Source organism: Carassius carassius, chromosome 18, assembly GCF_963082965.1.
Source record: "Carassius carassius chromosome 18, fCarCar2.1, whole genome shotgun sequence".
NCBI classification, from domain to species: Eukaryota; Metazoa; Chordata; class Actinopteri; order Cypriniformes; family Cyprinidae; genus Carassius; species Carassius carassius.
This window is the reverse complement of record NC_081772.1, coordinates 12,066,258-12,081,660: the sequence shown is the minus strand read 5'-3', so window position 1 is coordinate 12,081,660 and position 15,403 is coordinate 12,066,258. Positions and strand designations below refer to the sequence as shown.

The following is a 15,403-nucleotide window of genomic DNA, read 5'->3' as shown; positions in this document are numbered from 1 at the left end:
ATCAGGCTTGTCTGATAACGTGATGCAATTGACTGGATTTCTGATTATATGGACATATTGATGTATTTCCTGTTGAAATAGAACGTGTATTTACGTTTACATTTATTCATTCAGGAGACGCTTTTATTTCTGTCCCCCCTTTTTTAATGCCAGTAGCATTTGTGTTTACATCACTTTGCAGAAGTGTCTAATCAAATGGTTGTGTTATTCTTGAAAGCAAATGATTGGTCAAAATGATCGAGTGTAGAATTGTTTAGTCATCAGTATTTTTGGTCAGTTTTCCAGGAAAAGGAAAACCTGAAAGGTCTGCTACAGGTAATAATTGTCAGCATTTACTAGTACAATAGACATATGGTATATATTGGCCCCCTAATAACTAAAAGACGTGGACTAAAAGCCATTAAACTTTTTCATTTAATTAAAACGAGACCTAATGACGGGGAAATAAAAATATTTCACCACAATTCGTGCGGTTTTTTTTCTTGATGGTTTAACAGCTCTTTGAAAACAGTACTTATGACAAATAAACTTTAAATGGTAATACCGCTGTTAAATAAAAGATATACGCCTGCTTGTCCTCCACTGGTCTGAATTGCATGGGGTTTGAGGTAAGAATTTAAAAATAGTGTCCGGACGAGACCGAGGCTGTGCTCAAAACAAAGTGTGCTCTCTACCTAGACACGATCTCGCGACTGTGACGCCGAACAAATGCTGACAGCACACAAGGTTTTGAGCCACAGCCCGAGAGTTCATCCTCTTACGTAACTCACGGATACACTGACTAAAACCTATTTGAAATGTCCAGTGTAGAGTCACACGTGAATTTAAAATCAACCCTTTAAATCAGTCTTTTAAAAACGCCATCAACACGATCTCTAGATAAAGTTAATAGTGATTTCCTGGCGCGTGGTGAATCTGATCTAGCCGTCCCACATTAAATACTTCCGGGTATTTCACTACACTCAGATGTTGGCATGATTTGGTTTTGAGTGAATCAGTTTTTTTTCTGTATAACTTAAGGCGACATGGACGAGAGCGTCTTGAAGTGAGCGTTTTTGTTTTTCTTCTTTGATACCCGATTGATACTTTGTGGCTTTGTTTTATCCAGCCAGATGTGAGCGTGTACATTTGTTTGGCCATGTCCAGATGTTGATCTCAAGCGGATTGGTAATCCATGGGATTAAACGCCGCTGCTGTGTGAAGTGCTGTGTTGTGTATTAACGTCCTCGTCATGAAACGCAACGTTTTCTTTCTGGCGTCTTTTTTCCTGACGGAATGCTCAAGGAGACACATTAGGGATGTCCTAGACGACGAGTACGGTAAGTTATTGGGAAAGGGAATAATTTAAAAACATTATGGATACATGTACATTGAAAGATTGTGTTGTGTTGGTGACGCCGTCATACCATATTACTGTATCCTTTCAAATCTCTGATCTCCTTGTTTTTGTCATTGAATTGAATGACTTTCAGCAAACAGTTTGAGAAACTAAACTGCAAAAGCATTTTTCGAGAGTTAACTATGTCACAAAACAACACACGGACTGGAAATTTGCGTGACTGTAGTGAAAGTTATTTTTCCACCCCATTTACTCGGGGTTTTATGTTCCATTAGTTTTTTTTCTTTTCTTTTCTTTTTCTTCTTCTTTTTTTTTTTTTTTTTTTTAGATCTTTTGCTCTTTTAAAAGAGAAACTCAGAATTCTGACAAATAAACTCAGAGTTCAAATAAAAGAAGTGAGGATTGTGAGATATAAACTCACAATTCTAAGGAAAAGTCAGAATTAATTGCAGATATAAACCTGAAATTGCAAGTTCGGATTGCAAGATGTAAACAGAATCCTGAGAAGAATGTCGCGATTGCAATACTCAGAATTAAGAGAAAATGTAGGAATTGTGATATAAATGTGCATTTTTTTAAGAAAAACTGAGAATAGCACGATGGTAACTCAAAATTGTGAGATATAAACATACAACTGAGAAAAATAAAGTTGTAACTGTGTCATATACTATTATAATTCTATTATAATACTATTATAATTCTAGGAAGATAGGAATTGTCAGACGTAGACTTGCAATTGCAAGAAATAAAAGTTGCAATTACCTTTTTTTTTTAAATTCCGTGTCCATAGTTGAGAGAAAATCTTTCTGAGCAGTAAATTCACTTAATTCACTAAATTAATCTCATTTAGTGACAGGTATACAGTTGTTTCCTGTGATTCTTTTAGACCAGCTCAGCTCATTGCTGTCAGACTTTGATGTTCTTCAGCTGTCCAGTCTTCAACAGCATTCGGTTCGTAAGAGAGACGTCCAGTCGCAAACGCATGCAGAAAGACTTCTCGGTTTCACTGCATTGCAGAGGTGAATACTCATCACCCATGTCCCATGACACAATCTCACCGCCAATATTAGTGCTCAGTCATTTGATAAACTCTCCTAAATTTTTCACAGGCATTTCAAATTGTACCTGACAACCAACACAGAGCTCTTCACCCATGACTTTAAGGCAGTGATAGTAGGAGAGAATGGCGCTCAAGAGATGTACGAGGTCCAGAGAGAAAACTTCTTCACTGGCCATGTCATTGGTAACTCTGTGTTTTAACATGTAACAAGTACTCATTAAATGTTTAAAATCTAGCTAATCATTCATGTGTAGTTTTTTTTACCTTTATTTCTAGGAGAGGAGAATTCCAGAGTACAAGCACATATCGGCGACAATGACTTCATTGCTCATATTCTTACTGATGAAGCGGAATACAACATTGAGGTATTATAACATCACAAATATGAATTAGTTTATGCCCCTTAACAAAGACAGTACATTGATTTTTAAACCATTCAGCCACTGTGGAGGTTTATGGAAAACCCTCGTGACGATCGGCTGCTCGTATATCGCTCAGACGACATCAGGAACGTGAGCCGGCTGGCAGCTCCAAAAGTGTGCGGTTACATCAGTGCAGATGCCAGTGAGATACTTCCAGAAAGTGTGCGAGCAGCCAGAGCACTATATGAAGATGAAGAGGAGGAGGATGGTTAGTCTTTGAGAGAATTTGTCGAGGTTTTACATGTTATCAAATCCTGAAATTTCAATCTCTGTAACGACACATCTGATTTAAAGTAGACCTGACACCCCTGCTTATCAGAGCTGAATCTAGACAGTGTAATGTGGGACGCCTCTTTATACAGTTGTTTTGTCACCCATGTGTAAAGTGTCCCATCTTCTCACCCTTTGTCTATTTTCACCATCTTTTTCTCTCCATTGCTTCTCTTCCATAGAGCACCTGAGAGAGAGAAGGCAGACGCATGACCACAGTAAGAACACCTGCCCTCTGCTGCTTGTGGCCGACTATCGTTTTTTCAAATACATGGGCCGTAATGAGGAGAGCACCACCCTCAACTACCTGGTGAAGAGATAGAATATTACTTTTACTTTTTGATGGGATTAATGCAGCGTTGGTAAGAGCATGAGACACTTCTTTTAAAAACATTAAACATTACCTACCCCAAACCTTCGAATAGAATCATTTTAAGTCATATTGTGGCCCTCTTAAAAGTTTGCTGAGGCCCCCAAGTTGGCCCCGTCCCCTGGTTGAGTATCATTGCATTGCACCTTACATTTCCATTTAAAACGTGTCATCTGAGAGGAGGGTTTTTTATCACATTGTTGGTAGATGTCTTACAAATTTGCCTTGGATGTGTTTAGATTGAGCTGATTGATCGTGTTGATGACATCTACCGTAATACAACTTGGGATAACGAGTTTAAAGGTTATGGAGTTCAGATTCAGCAGGTAAGCGTGGTTCTTTAAGGGAACATGGGATCCAACGAGATGCTATTTTGGAGCAGGAAACATAAATTTGTCTTTTACAGATCATAATTAACAAGACACCCACAGAAGTAGAGCTGGGAGGTGCCCACTTCAACATGAAAGGGACTCCTGTGAAGAGCAAAAATGTCTGGGACGTCAAGAAGCTCCTGGAGGTGAGCGAGCTTGAGCTGTTGGAGTGAATGACTCGATTAATGAGAGCCTCTTCTCTGTATTCCCTTCTGATTTGAAACAATGAGAGCTGCTTCTACTTGAAAGTGAAGAATATTATTGAGGACTTGTTTAATGTGTTTTCACTGTCCATTTCTTCCTGCAAACTTTTTGGCAGAGAACCAGGAAAAAGAAAGAATGGAAACGTTATTAGAGTTGCAGTCCTAAAACCCAGGGGAGAATTATCATCATTTAGCCTATTTATGTGGGAGTTTTGATTAAAATAAGTCTGTGGTTAACTTTTTCACATTTTCTTCCACATCTTAAATGATTCATAGTCATATCTCAAAAATGTGAATCCTAAAACTGAGTGATTTAAAAAGATGTAAAAAGTATGAGGTGAGTAAGATAAATATCATTTCACCAAGGCTGCATTTACTTTATTAAAAGTACAGTAAAATTGTAGAGATATGTAATGTTTCCAGAGACCTTTGCTTGTAGATAGAAAACCAGTTCCATAACTGTGCTTTAGAAATTCCCAAGGGAATTTAGGGTTCCTGATTTGCCTTGAGATTAAGGTCAGGATTAAACCGCTGTGCTATAAATGTAGTAAAAAAATTCATTTTGTCTTCCCCCTGCAGCAATTTAGCATTGACATCGCAGATAATGCATCCAAGGTGTGCTTGGCTCATCTGTTCACATATCAGGATTTTGATGAAGGCACACTCGGCTTGGCGTACGTGGCTCCTTCCAAACCAGGCTTTCCTGGAGGTCTTTGCTCTGAGAGTGAGTGCAAATACCATATTATAGATGAATCGATTTGGTTTTACGTTTTCACAACACTTAGACGTTTTGTTATATGTTGTTGTTGTTGTTGTTTGTCTGTTTTAAGAGTGTCCTTCAGGAAATGACAACCGTGCTATACACCTCAACACTGGACTAACCAGCACTCAAAATTATGGGAAAACCATTCTCACCAAGGCAAGTGAAGTCCAAACAAATCTACTTGATTTATTTATTTGGAAAACAATTTTCTGACCATATACCAACAGGAAGCGGACTTGGTTACGACCCATGAGCTTGGCCACAACTTTGGTGCCGTTCATGACCCAGATGATATGCCGCACTGCGCGCCCAGAGAAGACCAGGGGGGCAGATACGTAATGTACCCCATTGCAGTGAGCGGGGACCACTCTAACAATAAAGTACGTCCTTTGGTGATTTGAATTCAGCTTTGTGTCCTTGTTCTGAATGTCACATGATCATTTTGTAAGTGTTTTGTTTTTGTGCTCCCCTATAGTTGTTTTCAACCTGCAGTAAGAACGCCATAGCAAAGACACTGAAGGCCAAGGCCTCCACCTGCTTCAGAGAGAGGAACAGCAATGTGTGTGGAAACTCACGGGTGGAGGAAGGTGAGGAGTGTGATCCCGGACTGCTCCACCTCAACAGCAACCGCTGCTGCACGTCAAACTGCAAACTGCAGCCCAATGTGCAGTGCAGGTACAGCTCCTCCATGTGGCCTCATGAAAAAATGCACAGAGATGCTGAATTAAAGGGACAGTTCACGTTAAATGAAAATTCTGTGGTAATTTACTCGCTTGTAAATCTTCCCCAAAAGTTTAATTATCTGTTCACACCTCATAGGGGTTCTTTCATGTCAGTTCCATTCTGTAACTTCTGTCATTTTTTTTCTTTACACCAGTGACAGGAACAGTGCATGCTGCAAAGACTGCATGTTTGAGAAGCAGGGCAAGATGTGTCAGGAGCCAATGAATGCCACTTGCAAGGGTAGCTCTTACTGTACAGGTGAGGCAAAAGCTGATAAATTCCAAGTTTAGATAATTGGATGTACTTGAATAACTGTAAATTATTAATTCAGATTGAGAACAGTTTAAGTATTATTTGTGTATTATATTGTAGTGTATAGTAATATTTTGAATCAACTATATTTAAAATATTAGTTTTTATTTTCAGTTTAGGTTGCTTTAATAATTTTAAGTGCTTTTGTCATTTTCTTAATATATTTCTATATAGCTTTAATTTGTTTCTTAAACTTAAACTTATTTCAGTTAGTTGCCAATAATTTTTAAGCATTTATATTTTATTTTATTGTTGAAAAGCAATTTTTTATAGATTTTAAGAACAACAATACTGCTTGAGAATAGTTTTAAAAGTATATTATAATCCTGTTTGTGTGTAAATTTAATGTGACCTGTCAGTAATATGTGTAGGTCATATTTCAGCCCAGAATCAACAGATAGATTTTACAGTTAGGAAGAATAAAAAAGAAAAGAAAAAAAAAATATATATATCTAAAAAAATTGCATGTATATTTTTATAGGTTTTTATGGTAAAATATTTTGCATTATGAAGTAAATTAATATTATAATCAAAATGAAAAGAAATGATGCTGTATTATATTTAAATTAAGAAATATTTTCATGTCATTGCAGTAGTTGGTATACTTGATTTTATTTAATAAGATTTTTATTTTTTATTGTATAATGAGAATCACTACTGAGGCAAAAGGAAATTCCAAAGTAAATTGAAAATAAATTTGCAGGTGCATTAGGGTAATGAAAATGTGCTTAAATGTCATGTAAACGGTGTTGCAATGCACAAAAATCTGCTAAAAACAGGCTATTTTTCTTTAAGCAAAGTTCCTTACTGATGAGCTTTAACGGCATTTGTCTAGCCCTTTGTCCTCACTGAAAGTCTATTCTTCTTTGCTTCTTACAGGACACAGCAATGAGTGCCCTCCTCCAGAGAACCTCCCTGACGAGACCATCTGTGTGGACAATGGCCGGTGTCTGAACGGAGAGTGCATCCCGTTCTGTGAAGCTGTGAAGAACCTGAAGTCGTGTGCATGCAATGGTAAACTGACCTGCTGATAACGCTAATACTGTAGCAACATCGGTCTCAAATAAACATGACCTTTTTTACTTTTCCTGTATGTCATTTTTCAGAGACAGTCAACTCTTGTAAGGTGTGCTGCAGGGATAAGAATGCTGTTTGTGCTCCTTATGTGAATGACAAGGGTAACCACCTCTATCTGCGGAAAGGCAAACCCTGCACTGTGGGCTTTTGTGATGGAGTGGTGAGTGCCTTTACAGTTATGTAACAGTTATGTAGACACGTCTATAAAAGCTGTTTTTATTCACAGATCATTTGCAGTAGTTCAATTATTTTTCCAGTTGACAAGTGGAAATGGTTTGCATTCAATTATTAAAACATTTCCTCTCATTTCCCAGGGCAAATGCAATAAACAAGTCCAGGATGTTATTGAGAGGTTGTGGGATTTCATTGAGAAGTTGGACATCAATACTTTTGGTAAGTTATCTGTGAACACAGTGATTTTATCTCACTTGACATCCAATGGAGGAATGAGACCTGTGTCTGTGTTCTCAGGGAAGTTTCTGGCTGATAACATTGTTGGCTCAGTGGTGGTCTTTTCACTGCTTTTCTGGATCCCTCTCAGTATTCTGGTCCATTGTGTGGTGAGTCAAAGGATTATTTATGCCAAGAGTGAAACGAACACGTGCAATGAATTGCAGACAAAAGGTCTATTTACACTAAAAGTTAAATGAAAAATAAAAAATAATCAGAGGAAAAGTCTGCTTCCACCAAGAAATATATATTTTTTTAATAAATCACAATCAAAATGTCTATTTACACCAAAAGCAAAACTAAATATCTTTTTTGCACCATAAAACGTTGAAATGAATCACAGGCTAAATGTCTATTTACACCAAGAGAAAATATAAATCAGACTCTTAGAAGACGGTCATTTAGATTCTTGAAAACCCATCTGATTAAACAAATTTCACTTGCTTCAGTGGAAAATTTGAGAAAAACTTGATTGATTTCAAAGCAAAAGAGCACTGATAATACATATTTCATATATTAAATGCAATATATTTGAAGTTGCAATAATGACAGGACCATTCCAAAAACAGTTTTTGTCAACATCATTCCTGTATCTCATTGTCTAGGATAAGAAACTTGACCATCAGTATGAATTGAACACAAAATCACTCTTCTACCCCAGTGTAAGTACCAATCAGAAAACCAAAAAGATTATTTTCTTTAACCTATTATGAAGTGTAACCAATGACACTCTTTATGTGTTGTTCTAGAATGCAGAGCTCCTGAGCAGTCTAGAATCAGCCTCAGTGCGGATCTTCAAACCACCCACATCCTCAGGCTCCTCTGCAGTGCCACGCTTCCAGACGTCTGGACCTCTGCAGACCAGCACACCCCCTGTCTCCATCTCTCAGGTGGCTCCAGCTCCAACTCCAACCCCAACCCCAACCCCATATCCTCTCCCTACAATAGAGCCCCAACGCATGGCCACCATCCAAGAAGATCCCAGCTATGATTCCCACCTGGATGAACAAGCCCTGGGAGAAGACTTCCCTACTTCCGGCTCAGCGTCACGCTCCTTTGACGATCTGACAGAGAACCGAGAGAATGCCATGTCCTTCAGAGTAAAGAGACATGGACGGAGTAATAGCAAGGAGACTGAATGTTAAGTGCAATTGTATAAATTAATGGTGGAAAAAATGTGACTATGATTGAAGAATATTCTAAGGGAATATGATTGGGAATGCTCAAAGTTGAGCAGCACAAGCGATACATAATCATTGATCTGCAATGTGTGCTAACAGCACCAGTATTAAAAATAATAAGAATGCAGTATGTTTTAAAGGGATATTTTACTCCGTATACTACTCCTGTAACTGGATCACTAAATTGGGTTGACCTTCAGTCCCATTCATAAACATGTTTCCTTCATGAATACAACATATTAATGAAGATTATCAATCAAAAATTATCTACATTTTGGTCTGTTCCTCCACAAAGCTATCGCATAGCTTTAAAACACTATAGCACATGTTGGGTCACTCACTTCATTTCTGGGTTAACTATCCCTTTAAGAGCACCAGACTTTTATAAAAAATAATTCAGTAACTAGGCATTTGATAGTAACTCAGACCTGTTAGGATGATGCAATATGCACTTAACACACACATACCGGATGTCAGACTCATCAGCGTTATCTACACATGACCAGCTTCATTGTTATAGATTGTTACAGCTTGACTGCCCAATACGAAGACGTTTACATGTCTGTTTTTGTCTAGGAGGTTGCGAACAGATCATGAGAACCATTATGTTATGAATATACCTGTTATATTTGACATCTATGTGCTCTGACACTCACCAGCAAATTGTTTAGTATTCTCTGTAGAACACAAGCTTGTGTTTTTCCTTTTAATTGTTTGCAAAAGACAATCTGACATTTTAGGGGAATTTGATATTTTCACATATTGTCTCTTCTTCCTATTGTTCTGGAATCAGTTGTACCAGCAGATGTTATAGATACAGTATTTGGTAAATGAGAATGGTTTTGGCTCAATATGAGACACCAGAGTCATTAGTTAAATCAAAAGACAGACGAGTTTGACAATGTTCTGATTGTATGCAAGAATTGTACTGTATCTCGCAGCTGCTCCCATAAGAATGAACTGATGAACACTGCTTTGAGATCATCATCCAAAGTGCCTTGTATTTTATTTGTTTGTTTTTTGCTTTATAATCTACAAGGAAAACTCAAAAAGAGAGTATGACAATATGTCACCTTCTTCTGAATCTTATTTAACAATGTAATTGGGAATGTATCGGTGCTAATCTTATAAAATATCAAGCATACTAGTGTCAATTCTAAGTACTAGATCTTATTACGTCATCCAACCCTGAAAGCGTGCTTTTATTCTCTGGTGTCAAATCCTGTGAAACCTTTTTTTTTTTTTTTGATAAATGTGCCCATAATACTCTGACTGCATGGTTCCTCACAATGTTGTGACGGGACAAGAGAGAAAGTATTGAATATTAAGACGGTATTATTTGTATCGGTGTGTTAGATATTTGTGTAACTTGGCATATTTTGCAAGCCTTCATTTTTAAATAAAGTGTCACCCTCAAGTTGTACTGAAATGTAAGCTCAGCTCGACTCAAAGACCTCTTTTATTAAATCAGTAGATTGGATCTGAAATTACAGCTCATTTTCCTAAACATAAAAATGTGAAATAAAAAACAAACAAACTGATTTTAAATGATCACTACATACAAGAATTGAAAGAGACTGCACACAGTATCAACATTTACCTTTAACTGTTTTACATTTGATTTTAACTTCAATTCAATGGTTCAATTCAAGTGCTTTGGCCAGTCCAGTATCTGGTTGAAGTAGTTCAAATTAGATGGACCCCGATCACAAAAATTCCTTAAGCGAATGAAAAGCCCATCTCACATGACAGGGTTCATGGCTTCATACAGCCTCTGTACAGCGAGCTCCACCATTTCTCTGAGAGAATCATCTTCAGAATTGGCCTCCTCATATTCTGCAGTCTGAACACAATTATCAAAAGACAAGAATTAGAAGACTTGTCTTCCCATAAAACATAAGTGTGTGTACGAATCACAGAGTGTTATTCTTACTCGGGTTTCCAGGTCGATGAAGGCAGTTTTCCCATCTACATTTACAGCGAGACAGTTCTTGTCTTTAAAGTCGACACATTCTTCTCCAAACATGTCTCTGCAGATTGGGGCAGAAATAGAATTTAGTTCATCATAAATATCACCGACAGTAAGCCGAGTGCTGCGAGGAGGAACTTACTGGAACATTTTCAGCAATCTGTTCTGGAAAACACTCACATCCACCTTCTTTTCTTGGGGCTGAACAGCTACAATGAAAAAGACAGAAAGAAAGATGGATGGAATGAAGGAAACAAAGAAAATGAAGGAAGCCATTCCAGCAAGAAACAGGAAGAAAGCAACAAAGAAAGACAATGAAAAGAGAAAGGAAGAATGGAAATAAACGAGAGCATAAGAGCTGTTAAGCTGATAAAAAGCATCCACCTTTCTGAGCTTTAGGGTTTGACTGCACCTCCAGCACCACTGTGGTCACGGCGTCAGCGTACATGTCATTCAGAGGATTGGCAAACCACTAGAGGAAGAACACGACAGACAGACACACAATCAACCCGAGTCACTTCAGACTGGTGTGTGAATGACTGCTGTGCCGCCTCACCTCCAACAAGACCACGTTTTGATCATGAACCACTGTGATGCTGTTAAAGACTCTCAGCGTGCTCTTCTCCGAGATCTCAATCTCCTCCACATCACCTATAACAAACACACGCATGATGAGCACCACATATGAAATCACCAAGACACACACAGAGGTATACACACCTGTCAGGTGCCGTAGCTGACTCAAAAGCAAGGGAAAAGGGCCGGTGAAGGGAATGGCTTGAGTCTGTTTCACTGTGCTCATGGCCAGATCAGTGTAATCTGCATCATAAAGAAAAAAACAAAAGGGCAGGTGTGAGAAGCGCACAATCAGACATATATGAAACACCTGAAGCGATCACAAACACCAGCTCACTGGAAAGGTCAGAGGGGGCGAGGATGTGATAACTGAAGTTCTTTTTCACCAGGATGCCCGAGACCCGCTGACCCTGCACACACTTCTTATCGGCAAGAGAGCCCATCACCTTAGAAGACCAAAAAAATATATATGTAAATATATATGTATGTAATGACAAAAAGAAAGAAAGAGTTCAAGATGTTTCATTAAGGGTTCATTAAATCTAAAGAAAAATGTTAGTATAGTCAGGATGAAACTAATCAATCATTTAACTTGGCAGAAGAACTGTTTGTGATTATTATTTTGACTAACTACTACAGTAGCTGTATCTAATGCTGGGTACACACCAAAATATTTTTTACATCTTATAAGATTTTCGAAATGTGATAGACCACAAACATGAGGATAAAAAAACCCTAGATTTAACTGTTTTGCTCCTATAGTGTGTGGTGTGCCATGATGTGACAAAGACAGCACCTCACACATGAACAGATTCTCAACCAGAGTCTCGACTGTGAACACAGGAAATCTCGAGAGACTTCAGAATAAGCATGGCGGACGATATGCAGGAAGAACACATTGTATAAACATTTGTGCTATTGCCACAAATCAACAAGCTGATTCTCCATCTCTGCTGTCCACATCAATTTCACTTTGTGTTGTGCCATGATTGCTTCCGTCTTCCATCATCTTGCTTTCTGATTGGATATGGTTTCGTTTCACGTGATAATCTCCAGAGCGTGCCCGTGTTTGTCCTCTGGGTTCCCCCCACACATCAGGGTTTCAGATCGTAAATATTGAACATGTTGAATATTTACGATTCGCGATCGGGGCGGCTCAGACGTTCTTCTGATCAGGTTCGGACACACCTCACACCACGGGAAAATCTGATAAAATAATCTGTAGAACCATCAAGATAATCCGGGGACATAGCTAGTATTGTCAGAAGGGGGGAAATCGGCCCAAAATCAGCCTGATAATCTTTTGGTGTGTACCCAGCATAACTGTGGGTATGATCGAGCAAAACGGGGAAAACTGAAGAGACAGCTGCGGTCTCACCTTAGCCAGTTTCTCTCCTCTGAAGTTCAGCGTGACGGCCTCAGTGTTACGAGGGTTATGCACCTCAATGTGAACCTCATCATTGTCCTCATACTCTCTTATCAGAGCAGCTTTCAGTCGAGCCATCTCATTCTGCTCTCCATGGACCAGGATCTGAAAACCACAACAATAACATGACACCTGATCTAGAACCTGATGACCTGCTGCCATGAGCATCACTTACCACATGAGGAGGTTTCAGAGCTCGGATGAACTCGCTGGTCTGCTGGTAGTCCGTATGAGCAGAGAAGGAGATATAGTCCACGGACATCTTCAGCGGAAGCTTCTGTCCTGACATGGTGGTGATCTCCTCTGGCTCAGACATAATATGCTGAAGAGAAAACAGGGTTAGGGCAGGTTTAATGCTGATGCTGATCTGAGGTGATATTGTTGCTGGAGATCAAGGAGCTTCACCTTGGCGAGCGTTCCTTCCACACAATAACCTGCTATGATGACACCGTTCCTCTTGTCGGTGCACCAGCTCTCAAAAAGCTCTCTGGAAAGACCGCTCTGCATCATACCTGGAGATGCCATCACCACACTAGGGCCAATGTCATCGAAATGGTCCATGCTCTGGAGGAGAACACACAAGTGTTTTTTTTGGTTAAAGCAAGCAAGAGCAACTAACAAAATGACTAAACCAAGCTCAAATCTAAGATCTGTCTGGTCTATTATTCCCAGATTTTGAAGACCTTGAGATTGCTGATATGCTTGAAGACAAACGGGTTGTTGATGTTGATGGCCTTGCGGATCTTGTCGTTCATGGCGTTCACATAGGTCTGGTACACAGCCATGCACTTCTTTGCCAGGGATGAGGCATAGTAGATGGGAATGTCATGGAGTTCAGGGTGATTCTGCCAGTATTCGTCTGAAATAGAGGACATGCAGAAGTTCAGTAAGGCATTGTTGATGATGAGGCTGAGAGTCTAGACTACTGGACTTCACCTAAAATGAGCAGCAGCTCCTGGGCTCGACCCAAAGCAAACACGGGGATGAGACAGCGGCCCTCGCGGTTCACTATGTCATGGACTGTGTTACAGAAACGAGCCTCTCTCTCCTCTCTCTTCTCATGGATGTGCGTGCCATATGTAGACTCCTACACGAATAGAAAAGAAGATGGTGTAACAAATTTATTTTGTATATAAAAGCTAAATAAGTAAAAACTGTTTGTGGTGGGGCCAGAGAATAACATCATTTGTTGAACTCTGCACAAAGAAATCATGTTGCCAGCTTAAAATCGAGTACACACTGTGATCAGAATGTCTGGTTTGACGCTGGGAATCTCAGCTGCCATGAGATGTCTGTCTTCTTGACGGGAGAAATCTCCTGTGTACAGTAGCTGAAGAGAATGTCCATGATCATTAGCACAAACTGTGTGAGAGTGTTGCTGAAAAAATTTGAATGAATAAACTTCACCGACCTTCACTCCTGCAATCTCAATCATGAACATGGCTGCTCCCAAAACATGACCTGCGTGGTAGCACCAAAACTTGATGCCGGCCACCTCTTTCACTTCATGGAAGTTGATGGTCTCAATCTTGTCCATGCTTTCTTCTAGATCGGTCTCAGTGTACAGCATATCATCCGCTGAGATGTTGCTTCAAGAACAAGGAAATCAGACAATATATTAGAGCTGGTTCTGTATAAAAAATAAAGTTAAAGTGGCATTTTATTGAAACAAGAGCTTTGGTTTACCTGACTTTCACATAGTCTGAAAGCAGCCAGCGGTAAATGGCTTTGGTGGCATGGGTCATGAAAGTCCTCCCTTTGAAACTCGTCTTCTGTAAAAACCATGGCAAGGCTCCGCAATGGTCCAAGTGAAAACTGGTAGAGAAAAATTGGTGGTTAACATATAGTTAGATGGCAATGACTTCATATCTTTTATTTAGAGAATGGGACTCACTGGCTGATGAGGAGCAGGTCAATCTCAGCTGGGTCTATCAAATCAATGTAAGGCAATGCATCCATGCCCTCCAATCCAGGGTGGATGCCACAGTCCAGCTGCAAAGACATAACATGTCAAAAACACAACTGTCAATACAATCCATCAAAAGTAGGACAGAGCACAAAATTGAGTTTACCATGATTTTACGGCCCTTGAACTCTAGGATGATACAGGACCTGCCCACCTCTTGACCAGCTCCTCTGTTAGAAACATCACAGTAAAGATCACAGTTACAGTACTCAGAGAAAGGATTAACACGGGTGCAAAACATCTTTAATGTCCTTTTGGTCCAGTTCAATATTGTTTTATTATTTGTAAACTGTAAGTCAAACAGTAAGTCAACAAAACATTTGAGGCAGAACAGAACTACTGTTGAACACAGTCTGAATGAACTGAACTCACAGCGGTCTTATGAGGAGCTGATCACTCTCTTCTGCAGGAACTGGGACATCCGCTTTACGTTTTGTAGCCATGATTTCAATCTATTTTATGTTTAACTGAGTATTACTTATTCAGTTATGCATCGATATTTCTAATAACAATAATAGACAACGTACATGCGCACTGAAAAACACACTATGGACATGACAAAAGTACTTCCGGTGTGTAGTCATGAATAAGTCAAAATAAAAGTTCGAAGTGAAAATAAAGAAAAAGATAAAAGTTAACTAAAGCGTATAGTTAAATAGATTGTCACAATTACACAAGCTCAATTAGGCTAGAAAAAAAAAAAAAAAATATATATATATATATATATATAGAGAGAGAGAGAGAGAGAGAGAGAGAGAGAGAGAGAGAGAGAGAGAGAGAGAGAGAGAGAAAGAGAGAGAGAGAGAGAGAGAGAGAGAGAGAAAGAGAGAGAGAGAGATAATAAAGAGATAATCCAACATATTAAACAAAATTTTATGGCATTACCAAAAAAAAAAACAATTAAGTCACATTTAAGGGGAAACTT

General features: G+C 39.0%; 2 protein-coding genes across 2 annotated transcripts; one reads left to right on the top strand and one right to left on the bottom strand.

The window, feature by feature from the left end:
- Positions 1-755: 755 nt before the first annotated feature.
- LOC132092405 (disintegrin and metalloproteinase domain-containing protein 17-like) lies at positions 756-8,722 on the top strand. Its single transcript, XM_059498627.1, has 19 exons — positions 756-1,319; positions 2,226-2,358; positions 2,449-2,582; positions 2,676-2,764; positions 2,840-3,029; positions 3,274-3,401; positions 3,701-3,787; positions 3,868-3,978; positions 4,615-4,759; positions 4,866-4,958; positions 5,030-5,178; positions 5,274-5,473; positions 5,676-5,779; positions 6,713-6,847; positions 6,940-7,070; positions 7,225-7,303; positions 7,382-7,470; positions 7,966-8,022; positions 8,110-8,722. Exons 1-19 carry the CDS (start codon positions 1,232-1,234, stop codon positions 8,503-8,505), a joined length of 2,538 nt encoding a protein of 845 aa, XP_059354610.1. The 5' UTR covers positions 756-1,231; the 3' UTR covers positions 8,506-8,722.
- A 1,260-nt stretch (positions 8,723-9,982) lies between these two features.
- Positions 9,983-15,037, bottom strand: LOC132092390 (cleavage and polyadenylation specificity factor subunit 3-like). The gene is made up of 18 exons (XM_059498612.1): positions 14,851-15,037; positions 14,585-14,648; positions 14,407-14,504; positions 14,199-14,327; positions 13,924-14,101; positions 13,753-13,842; positions 13,449-13,599; positions 13,196-13,371; positions 12,918-13,076; positions 12,688-12,834; positions 12,465-12,617; positions 11,424-11,532; positions 11,231-11,329; positions 11,067-11,161; positions 10,895-10,982; positions 10,653-10,719; positions 10,475-10,571; positions 9,983-10,384 (listed from the first exon to the last, which is right to left on the bottom strand). The coding sequence occupies exons 1-18, from the start codon at positions 14,919-14,921 to the stop codon at positions 10,283-10,285; spliced, it is 2,073 nt and encodes a 690-aa protein (XP_059354595.1). The 5' UTR covers positions 14,922-15,037; the 3' UTR covers positions 9,983-10,282.
- Between the last annotated feature and the right edge of the window lie 366 nt (positions 15,038-15,403).